The 12,272-nt window shown below is 43.6% G+C and overlaps 1 protein-coding gene across 2 annotated transcripts in view; it reads left to right on the top strand.

Annotated features, from left to right (window-relative positions):
- Positions 1-12,272, top strand: part of LOC128880443 (uncharacterized) — a 38,897-nt gene that overhangs the window by 19,808 nt on the left and 6,817 nt on the right. Inside the window, exons 4-9 of one of the 2 annotated variants that reach the window (XM_054130538.1) lie at positions 4,372-4,868; positions 5,148-7,908; positions 8,859-8,979; positions 9,484-11,535; positions 11,674-11,866; positions 11,967-12,215. In XM_054130538.1, coding sequence (XP_053986513.1) covers positions 4,372-4,868; positions 5,148-7,908; positions 8,859-8,979; positions 9,484-11,535; positions 11,674-11,866; positions 11,967-12,215 — 5,873 coding nt within the window. The remainder of the gene's footprint in view (positions 1-4,371; positions 4,869-5,147; positions 7,909-8,858; positions 8,980-9,483; positions 11,536-11,673; positions 11,867-11,966; positions 12,216-12,272) is intronic. The other variant, XM_054130539.1, reaches the window with a different exon arrangement.

Raw genomic sequence — 12,272 nt, 5'->3', positions numbered from 1 at the left:
TCTCTATCTCTATCTCTATCTCTATCTCTATCTCTATCTCTATCTCTCCTTTTTTTTTTTTTTTTGTAAACTTTGAAAAGCACCGATCTAGAATGCTCAAGTACTCGCTGGTAGTATTACAACCATTCAATATAACGAAAGGGTCATCTAAATGCAAAGCTACGATTGTCAGAATAGTCCAAAAATCACTTGTGCATTTAAGTCAGATAATCCAGCCTGTTGCCGTTAATATTACTTTACCTAATCGCTTTACCTATAGTTCTATAGTTCGAACTGGTAATCCTTTACGTTAAGAAATGCCAAGCTCGTCGATCAATTTATCTCTTTGTTGTTCTTCGGCACTCGTTTTCTCCCGGTATTCACGTTATTTTCAATACGATGATTTCACTTCCAGGTGAATAATCTTCCCTTTACAATATCCAATTAAAGAAGGTAAATCCTGCAGTAATGGAAATCCTCTTTTCCTGTTGCGTGTCGGATTACCCCGCGGCATATGAATGCTTGCCCTGCGCGCTTAGGATTAAACAGGAATATTATCTGTTTAAACGCAGATGTCGACGTTGGATTAACTGTCCGTTATTTTTAAGACTTCGATCTACGGACTTGACGAAAGTAACTTGATTTCGTCGATTGTTCGCGACTGCAATTCAGATTTGATCAATTATAATTGTCAAAATAAATAACGTGTATCAATTGCAGTATTAAATTCTTGATGATAACTGCTATTGACAACTGTTCAATCGTAATTGCAATTAGAATTGACGATCAATTGTCGATCGAATACACATTTAGTCCAACACTGTCTCCGAAGGAATGCTTCCGTCGACAAAGCAGGTTGGTTCTCGTTCTGCCAGTCTCCCGTCCTCTTTCTCTTTCTTTTCCCCTTAGCGTCTTTCCGGCATCTCTGTCGCCATGTATAAATAGCGTGGTCCAAAATTACCAACAGTTCTGAGAGCAGCGCAGCAGAAGACGACGTCACCGAAGGAAATTCCCGCCACAGAAAGCAACGACTTGCAAAAGGGAAACGCGCAGGGGTCACTGAAATTTTGCACGCTTTCGCAGCGAGACCAACGTCGAGCACCAACGATAGCTGTGTTCTTCGTGAACCGTTATCACGTTCCGCGCGATACCTTGTGTCTCTTCTATTCTCGATTAGGAATTTATAGCGGACGAAAATAACGTGAAAACTAAATAAACTAATAATTTATAGAATAGAAAAGACGGTACTCTTGCTATCGGTACCATCTTATATGTGCATCCTAGAGATTTTAAAACGAACATAACGTCAACAGTAGTACGTGACGCAAAAATATTAACGATGGTAAACAAGTGTGTTTCTCAGAATAAATATTTGAATACTACGTCACTGCTGCATCATGCATCATCTTATCAACGCGAAGCGTACACGTTGAAGAAATATCGTGAAGCAATGCTTCCGTATGTCGCAGAATCGATCACAGACAATTATTTCAAGTTAAAATTTAAGTAACCTGAAACTGCTGGTTTGTATCGAGAACCGTGCCGCGTGCACGAAGGGGTTAAATTAATTTCGAATCGATAAATGATTACGCCAAGAACCACAGAATTCATACCACTTCATGCGTCACTTATTAATACCAGTTGGCCATATTACTAACTCGACATGGAAGTCGTTGAATATTTAAAACAGCCCTCGTTAAATTGCGAATAATTCCAAATCGAGTGGACGGTTCGTTTAAAAAGTGGCGATTCGCTAGCTTCGTTGGCTGCCAATGTAAAAAAATCCAATTGAAGAAAAGTTCTGATCTACGCACAAATCGGCGACCGAGTGATCTGAACTGTTGAACTTGCCTCCTTCCGCTTTCGTAATATAATTCTCGCATAAAACCGTAGGAATGACCTTCTAGGCCTTGAATATTAAGCGATCTGATAAATGCGCATCAAACGTGCTCGTCTAGCATGTCGTTCGATCACATTTTATCCATAAATGGTGCTACTTCGATCGAGTATCGCATTTTACAGTTTTTTCTTTCCTTTATTGCCTAAACTATACGGAGTCTAGCCGTCAAGTTTTGTAACCATTTTTTTACGTATTTACGGTAGTGCAATTTAAAAATGTTTTAGACAAAAGTTTATCGGTACATGGTAAGCAACATTTTCGCATATTCATAAATCTGACAAAATGCTTTTTACGTAAAAAAAGTAAAGGTCATCTTGACTTTGTAAAATGCCAGAAATTGCACAAAGAAAAAGTAAGGTTGGGAACATACTATCGAGCTAGACAAGCAACAAGTAAGGCTGGAACTGATGGTAGAGATGTGCTATATTATTGGAGGAATCGTTAACAATAATCAAGGTTCTATTAAAAATTGCCTAATAAAATAGTATCTAATCCACTGTCACTCGAGAAATTAAAATTTATTCAAAGTCTTATCGTACAAGTGACAGAGCATTTTCATATCTGTCTATAAATTAAATGTAGTAACTGATAAGGAGCTTCATGTGTAATATATTTCTGATATTCACTTTCTGTAGTAAAGATCTTTCAGTGATCCATTGTGTGTGGTATTATTTAACACGTTGGTCGCCAAGCAAAATTTTAACGTGGTAGAAAATTTTCATAAGCTTGCCAGTCAACGTTCTTTGATTACTGATATAACGTTGCTTTGCATACCTTTCGTATGGTCGTGTATCCTTGCTTTTGTTTTCCTTTTTAATAAATCCTATCAGAATCCTTGAAGACAATTTTATAGTCAATGTTTTCCTTTCCCCGCGTAGTTCTTCTTATCTTTACCTAGTATAACGATGTTATCTAGCTCGTTAGTAGAACTGCGCGCTACTAAATTCTAAGGAATCCAAGTGATTAGTCATCTAGCATTAGTTATGCATAAGTCACAGTGGAGGAAATAGGTTAACCACGTTTTCCTTTTCATCGTATAGGTATTTTGTCACTTGATTTATGAAAATTCAGTCATTCCTTAATGCATCTCTCCGTGAAGACACTTGAATTGTTATTCAATTGTTATTTCATAAACTATTCGATGCTAACAGATAAATTGTCAGTTGTATTCCAATATTGTTGCTGTATTCGAATATGATAGTCGACAAAAGGATGTATCAGATTAAAATTAAATGAACGACTCTCGCGTTTCATACATGCAACGGTGCAGTTGAATAATCGAATGAATATTCTTATCGTGCGTCGAGACTGCCTATGACGTTATGCACTTGTTTACTCGATCATATTTGCGACATGCAATGAGAACGTTATGAAGATGTAATGAGTTGTGATCGTCTTTTTGCGTATACTTTTTTCTGACCATTCCCTCCGTGGACATCGATTTCCCTATTAATTTGATACATTTATTTATTTCGTTACGAAACCTCCTTGCAAGGTGTGGTTGGTTTATTCTCCAATGGAACGTTATATCTTCACTGGTTAAAAGTTTATTTGTAACATTTCTTTGGTAGGCAAGACTATTTAAATGTTGAGTTGAAGATTGTTAGATAGTAAAGGGAAAATAACAAAATGAAAATTGTAGGGAACAAATTATAAAAATGTAGAATAAAACATGAACAGTATTTCGAAAATATTCTATGTAAAGCGAGCTGTACAAATCATTTGAATATCTACATATATCAAGTTACAGAAAAGATCCGCGGCGCCAATATAATCGTTAGTTAGTACGCTGTATCTTTGCTGACGAATGAGAAATTGTAAAATCCCATTTATAAAAAGTGTGTCTCGTCCAGCATTGTACAAGAGAGTAGTCGGACTTCTAAACATACACAAGGAAAGAAGCTTGATGATAAAATGATTGCTCAACTCCGTCTGTGTAAAGCTGCCAATTCTCTTTCCATTTTCTTAAAATATCAAAGAATACAATTTTTTCTAGTGGGCAGTTCCCACAAAAAGTGAAATGTTCAGGGTGCATAGTTGAGATCGTCAAACAGCATGATTCACGAACAGATTGAAACTGTTTTCCGATACTACACGCGAGTCAAGAGATTTCCAGGAATCTTCTTTCCTGCCACGAGGATTGTATTGTCATGATTCACGTGTCATTAACAGGATGCAGGCTGCGCGGTAAGCTAACGACCATGAACTTCGGAAACTCCTCGATGGTAATGAGAGAATCAACTGTCGAAAAGATTTCTTGAAAAATAATTACGTGTCTCGTGCTTTGCACGTAATTCCTCGAGCAGTTCTTCATAGTTTCGATAGTTGAAATCACCTCTGTATGTGCACGTACCATAGATTCGCGCACTTGAAATTGTTCACCTAAATCTTGTCCCTCCGAACAACATTATTCCTAACGTTAAATTAACGAAACTATTTCAAAGTTCGTTACTGTCGACATCAACTAAACTCCAATATGTTTTGTTTTGCAGAGACTCACACTGTGGCGATGACAGATCCACAGTTATCGAACAATAACAATAACAACAACAACAACAACAACAATAACGATGGCGAGCCAAAGTACCTGCACAAAAAGTTCAAGAAGATGGCGACGACGGAGGTCGCGCCTAAGCTGGAGCCAAAGAAGGAATCCCCTGGCAACAACAGTTCTCCAGAGACACCGAAGAAAAAGGATACGGCCAAGGACTCCAGAGAGTCGATCAAGGATCCGATCAAGGTCGAGGCCTCTCCGGAACCGGGGGACGGGGAACCGACAGAGTCTAGGAAAAGCGGCTACGTGTGTCCTTATTGCAGGCTCTCCTGCGCAAAGCCAAGTGTCCTGCAGAAACACATCCGTGCCCACACGAACGAAAGGCCGTATCCTTGCGTGCCTTGCGGTTTCGCGTTTAAGACCAAGTCGAATCTCTACAAGCACTGCAGGTCTCGTGCTCACGCGCTGAAGATGGAAGGAGGTGATGCCAGCAAGGTACATCGATACATCTCAATTATTAAGTGTTTTCCAAATGGGACTTGAGGATTTCGTTCTTTAATAAAACGCAAATTGAAAGCGTAGTTGGAAATTCTAACAAAATTAATTGATTAAAACAAAATTTATCTCGTAGAAAGTTAATAGAATAATGCAGTCCTATTATCAATGAAATACTATCTGTAACATGGATTTCTTAATAACAATTGCCTCACAGTGACCTAACCCAGTGATTCAAGAAGTAAGTAACCGTAACTCGAATGCACAACATTTTCACAGGTATCAGAAGACTCGGACATAAGCTTATCGGACAGCGCGAGCAACGGTACCGGGACACCGCCGCCTCCGCCGTCGTCGACGCCTACGTCCACCATGTCTAGCATGAAAACGATCAGGACGGGGAAAATTTACAAGCCAAAATTCCACACGGCGCTCCAGTGCGTCAGCCACGACACCGAAACGTCTTCCCTTTCATCCGTTTCTTCCAATAACAGTTCTTCCCCGACGACAACCGCCGCCGGCGCCGGTTCGAAGCCGAATCCAGAGCAAGTACAAGAGCACATCGACAAGATCATCACCGACAATCAAGCGATCGTGGACGCGGTGGATCCGCGGCTACACAAGCTGATGCAAAGGCAGCAAAGTCTCGTCGAAACGAAGCAGTGCGATCAGCCGTTGAATCTCTCTTCCGTCGAGGAATCCGCCTCGAGGAAACGCTGCTACAGCGAGAGCTTCGTTCGAGAAAGCAAAGATTGCCAGAACAGTTCCGAGAGCTCGTTGATCAAGGACCTCCTCCTGAGCAATCCAAATCCGTGTCAAGATGGACCAGCGGATAACGAAAATTACCTTTGTCCGTCTTGCAATATCCCTTACTCGAGCATCGACAATCTCGACGCTCATCGAAGGTACTACTGCAAGGGCAGCGTGAGCCCCCGCATGGAGTGCAAGCTGGAAATAGAGAAAAGAGAGCCCGACTTGGAATCAAAGTCTTCCGATTATTACAATACGCTGCAACCTCTGCCTTCCCCAGGGCCGCTCTTAGGCAACACGAGACTCGTCGACGCGTACGCACCACCAGCGAAGAAGCAACGCTCGGAATCCGTGCCTACCACGCTGCGATCCCTCGAGGAGCTCAGCAAGTATCCGCGACCCAACTCGTTGCAGATGTTCGGCGGTGAGGTGAGGATCCTGGACAATACAGGCGAAACGAAAACGATGAGGATCGAGCCGCGACAAACCAACTCCCCTACCAGCGAGCATACGGTGAGCAGCAAATGCGTGACGTCGGAGACCGCGTCGATCGTGGTCAGGTCGGGTCTTCACTCGGGAGGCACGATGATGCACAAACCGTCAGGCACGCCAGCCAGCACGCCGAACACCTCCATATCTTTGCCCAACACGCCACAGATGTTGGCGCCGATCATGCCGAACATATCAACTCCGAACATAGCCCCGAGCATGTCGTGCTACAATTACCTCGAGCCCCACCTGAACCCACTGACCAGCATCACTGCCTACAATCCGCTGACACTGCCCCAGGCGGGCATCACCAGTATCCTTCACGGCGGCAAAGTCATACCATACGTTCCTGGCATGCCTGGACCCCACACCCTCACCCCGGCCATAGACATATCTTCGAGTATAGCGACAGGCAACGCCGGATACAAAGTGATACCAGGCTTGCCCGGCCTCCACATGGTCCCACAGCCGTTGGACCTCGCCAGTCCGGTGAAGATACAAACACCGATCGTACCTGGTATCCCGGGACCGATGTCCACCGGACACGCGATGGGCCAACCGCTGGATCTCGCCAGCCCGGCGAAGGACTCGAAGCTTGGCTTCAAGACACCCGCTAGCGAAGCCTCGAAGCCCGAGTTCACGAGCCCGAAAGTTCCTAGCATTAAGATTGAACCCTCTACGGACAAGTACCGCAGGGTACCGTCCACCGGCGATATCGTCAAGGTGGAGCTCGACCGTCATATCAAGAATAGCGTGGCTATCAAGTACAAGGGAATGGAGAGTCCTAGGGAGAGGCGAGAATTCTCGTACGACAGAAGTCCCAAGGTCGAGAAGACTTTCGGTTACGCAAACGGCGTTGATTCTAACGTCTCCCTGGCGAATTCCTACAGCAAGCTCAGATATTCGCCAAAGGAGTCCACCGAGAGCAGGAAGAGGGTGTCAACGTGGAACGTGAGCGAATTGGAAGCCAGTAAGACGCCTGATCCGTTAGGTCCCAATACGTCGTCGAGCTCCAAGTACGATTCACCTCCTCCTTTGGAGAACGGGCGTCTGAAAACGAGCTTCGTTGAGAGCAGAGGAAAGTCGATGGACAACTGCGCTACTTTCAACGGGGCGAAAATAAAGCCTGAACCCGCGACGTCGATGGTGCTTGTTAATCTGGACGCACCGAAGACAGATGTGCCAAGCAAAGCTTCCGTAGATGTAGTCGTTAAGATAGACAAGCCGGAGGAGGCTAGGTCTCCGAAGAACGGCGACGCCACCAAAGAGGAGATCAACTCGAGCAAATTCCTGAGGCCCACTTCCTTGCCGTTGAAGCCTGGCACGTTCACGCCGAAGAAGCATCACGGTATCACCCCCACCGCGAACACGCTACCTCTGATCAGCCCCGAGACTCCAAGGCCCAAGAAATCGTACGGGCAGCTCTACTTAAACGGACACGCCTACACATATCTAGGACTCAAGTGCTCTACCAGGGTGTTTTACTGCACTCTGAACCGACCACAACCGATGTACGTCACTCAACAACACGGCTTGTCCATGTACTCCAACTGGAAGATATGCAAGGAAGCTCCACCCGACGTCGACATGGCGCACTACGATTCGAGGCATAGACCTCTCAATTATACCACCGCCTCGAAGAAGCAGGAGGATATCTTAACGCATTCCTCGCAAAGACCGACCACGCCGACCAACCTGGACAGCGGTTTGGATGGCGACATGCAGGAGAAAGCGAAGAGAGTGAAGATCTTTGACGGTGGTTTCGAGAGCAACGAGGACTACACGTATGTTAGGGGCAGAGGTAAATAATACGTCTTTCGCTGTGCGCTGCATGTCTGGACTTCGAATCACACGGTGTATTTGTTCCAATGAACTTACATCTGGTCCATACCTTCGCTTTGTAATATGAAATGTGTATTATTACAGTGGTGTAAGGTCATTTATCTTTGCGCGTATCCTTTGGGTAAGATATCCAACGTTTCGTTAACATTGCAGTTTCTTTCTTCAAGGGTCAAATGATACACTGATACGATTGGTAGCCAGTGAACCGTAACATGAGCACGGATACCTTGCAATGATCTAAGCTACGCGACGCATGTCGATATCAGTGACTCATTTGACCCTTGAAGAAGCTAGCTGAAATGTTGGCGGAACGGCGGAGTATCTTATCCAAAAGACACAGCTTACACCCGGTAGCCTCAATTAGTATCAGCTGTGAAGAACCGGGCCGTGAAAGATTCAAATATCTTATAACAAGTTTTGTATTTCATTACAATGAGAAACGTTGATAAACCCTAATTGGCTAGTTGTAGTTATATCAGGCGATTAAAGAATATAGGTCAGTTCTGACCCTTGTAATACAAACAAGCCTTCCATAAAAACTTAATTAATTTCACATTTACACTTTAGTGTTTCCATTCTTGGATTTCTAACTTTAAACTTCATCCAAGATTATGTTGAAAAAAGAAAGACACAGAGGACTTGCAAATTTCTCCTTTTTTTTTTAAACGTCCTTGAAGCACACAAAATTTCTTTAAAAAATCCAAAAATGTTATTCAAAAGTTCCGTTTCTCATGACTCACCGTGTATTTCGGAACGAGAAGTCTTTAGTGATTTTTTCCAATTATTGAAATATAATATGCATCGCACGTGTACGCATTTTCCATATCGCGCGGTTTATAAGTAGTTTTCCTTTAAACAGTATGTCATCGTTTTGCATAGTTAAAAATTACAACTTCTCTGTTATGTAAGGTCGAGGTCGATACGTTTGCGAGGAATGCGGCATTCGCTGTAAAAAGCCATCCATGTTAAAGAAACATATCAGAACGCACACAGACGTAAGACCGTACACATGCAAGCACTGTGCTTTTAGGTAAGTTGCTTCTGCAGCGTCTTACGTATCTCATGCCACTTTGTTGATAGTAAGCTTTACTCAGTTCATAGATTAGTATAGTTTTCCCAATCTGGATTACAATTTTTTCTTATCGTACGATTCACAGAATTAGTCTGAATCGTCTCGTTCCTTTTCGATTTCAGTAATATGAAACTTAAAAAGTCGTATTTCGTAATTAATGTTTAAGTAACAATTTTATAAATAATACAAGATATCTAACAGAGGTATTTTACTTAATATCTTAGCGCGTTTATGAAATTGTTTTATAATCATTATTTTCGTATCATTATATCACCTTTGAAACCTACAAACGTTATAGTCGAATTCGTTGAATGAACACATATGCCTATACAAAGAATTTATAATAGATGAAACGTAATCACCTGAAAATAACAGTTAAATAATAGAAAATAAACATGCTTGATTTGAGCAAACTTTTATTTAAATTATTATTCCTAAACTACATTTAATCTTCGTACGTAGTTTCAAAACCAAAGGCAACCTTACAAAGCACATGAAGTCCAAAGCTCATTACAAGAAGTGTGTCGAGCTGGGTGTCGTTCCTGTACCCACGTCAGTCTGCGATGAGAACATCGACAAAGACGCCATAGCTCGGTTAGCTGCCGGTGGCAACACGGAAGAGTCCTCAGAAGAGGAGGAGGAGAGCGACGGGGAAGATAGCGAGGAGTCCGGAAGCGAAGAACAGGAAGCAGCCCAGAGCTTATTGAGCCTCTCGCAACGCAACACAAACAGATTCCCAGGTCTTCTGCCATCTGGAAGACCCACGACTTATCCGTACACTTTGACTTTCCCAACGACCTCCACATCAGCAACCGTGTCGGTCGCTGTGAGCAACTCTCCTTTGAGCGGTCAAGGTGTTAGCACTCAAGCAACCACCCTCGTTCGGAACGAGCTGCCTTATCGCTACTACTTTCCATCGAACCGTACCGCCCCCGAAGAATCCAGAACAACCGTGATCCAGTCATCGAAGAAGGATAGCTCCGACGTGGAAGTGGATGAAGTGGACGCAGACTCGCGAAACAGTTTGCCTCAGCCCATGGATCTCACAACGAAGCCAGCCATGCAATCCTTGTCATCTCCCATCTTGCAGAGGGCCAAACCTGCGGATATTCTGACCCCCGTCTCGGAGCCAGTCCTTCTGCAAACGATCGTCCAAACGATGGAGAGACTACCGATCCAAGGCAGAGAATGGAAACCAGACGCCGAGGGTCATATGCTGCAGGCCTATCTCACGGAAAGACACATGATGGACAGCAAAATGAAACAACAGTATCGCGTAGGGAACACGAAGATAGAGAAGCATCCTAAAGAAAGGGACTTTTATCTGAGGCAGCTCTCTCCAAAATCCAGGACCATGGAATCGAACAATGCACCCACGGTAACGTACACCGATCCCAGCAAGATGCAGCAAACAGTGTTGGATTCCAGGATCAAGCACGTGTCGAAACACACCACGGATGAGATCAAGATGGAGATCAGAGAGAAGATCTATCAGAACAACGTTGCGGTGGAACGACGATCCTTCGACATGGAGTCCATTCACAGGGATAAGGAGCAAGGAAGTCGAACGATTCCTGAGAGAGAGAATTTTGAGCATGGTTTGATCAATTCCGTTCCAAAAACGAGCGTGGAATACGGTATACCTAAAAGTAACAATTGCGTGGAGAGGTCCAGTTACTCCGGGGAGTCCCCTAACAGGAGCACACCGCAGAGTGTGGATTGTCACTCACCCAAGTCTTTCAACTCCGAGGCCAACAATCGACTCTTGGCAATACCGCACTTGAACAATGACATGGAAAGGAATTCGGTGTTCGGTTCGATGAAAGCGATGAACGAATTGGAAAGAGCTCGGGAATGCCACACGGCCAATCAAGAGATCAGACCAATGAGTCACGAAATTAGGGTCTCGACGACGGACCATCGAATGCAGAGTCAGAGTCCACGGAATTTGGACATGAGGCCACCCAGCCGCGAAATGCGAACGCCGAACCAGGACTACAGAGGTCAGATGCAAGAACTGCGACCACCCGCGCAGGACTACAAATTGTGCAGGCAAGAATTGAGACCTCCTAGTCGCGAATTCAAGCCTCTGGGTCACGACATACGCCCAAGTCAAGATATGACGGCTTTGAACAGCATAGAGATCAGACAGAGCAACGTGGACAACCGACCACCGAGCAGAGACATGATTCTGTTGTCGGAGTACAGACACCCTCAGCCTCAAGAACCTAGGGTTAATTTTGACATGATCCCATTGGCCATACACGACGCCACCAAGATGCAAGATGTTCCAAGACCACCGCCAACCGTGGACATGAGAAACGTGGAACGCGTTGAAATGAAACATACAGAGATGACGAAGCAGAGCATAGCGGAAAGTATCAAGCACACGGTTGCACGGAAGATGGTCGTCGGAGGACCTGGGTTCAGATCACCTTCGCCTACTGGAGGAAGTACCAAGCCGCAAGCTGAGTTCTTACAGCCTTCCAGTGGACCTGCGCCCAATTATGTCAGGTGAGTCTTTTATGGATACGTTGACTATCTGCTTTTTGCAGTATTTGACTGTATGTGTCTGCCATGAAATCTTGATTGTTTCTATCATCGGAATATAAATTTAATTTTCTATGAAAGAACTGAATCTACCGATTGTAGTTACAGTGTAACCGAAGATGGGAGAAGTGTCTGTGGAATTTGTAACAAGGTGTTCAGCAAACCTAGTCAGTTGCGGTTGCATATCAACATTCATTACTTTGAGAGACCATTTAGATGCGAAAGCTGCGCAGTTTCTTTTCGAACCAAGGGTCATTTGACAAAACATGAAAGATCTGTTTCTCATCACAATAAGGTAACCAGCTAAAAAATTTAATTTTTAATCTTTAATTATCTTAAATTATCCCAATAAAGGTCTAAATCTTTAAATATTAATTAAATGTTATATATTACAGGTCAGTATGACTTCCACGTTCGGAGCTGCGACTACCAGCAATCCTAGACCGTTTAAGTGCACTGACTGTAAAATAGCATTCAGAATACACGGTCATTTGGCGAAACATCTTCGCAGCAAGATGCATATTATGAAATTAGAATGTTTAGGTAAATTGCCATTCGGAACGTATGCTGAGATGGAAAGGTCTGGCGTCAATTTGAACGACATTGATACTACCGACTGTGATAATAGTCTTACTAGTCTCCAGGTACGTAATGCGTTTCATTATTTTCGAACGTATTAGAACATTTCCATGTTAATAAGT

Source organism: Hylaeus volcanicus, chromosome 7, assembly GCF_026283585.1.
Source record: "Hylaeus volcanicus isolate JK05 chromosome 7, UHH_iyHylVolc1.0_haploid, whole genome shotgun sequence".
In the NCBI taxonomy this organism is placed as follows: Eukaryota; Metazoa; Arthropoda; class Insecta; order Hymenoptera; family Colletidae; genus Hylaeus; species Hylaeus volcanicus.
The sequence above is the reverse complement of the archived record's forward strand: the minus strand, read 5'-3'. Positions and strand labels throughout refer to the sequence as shown.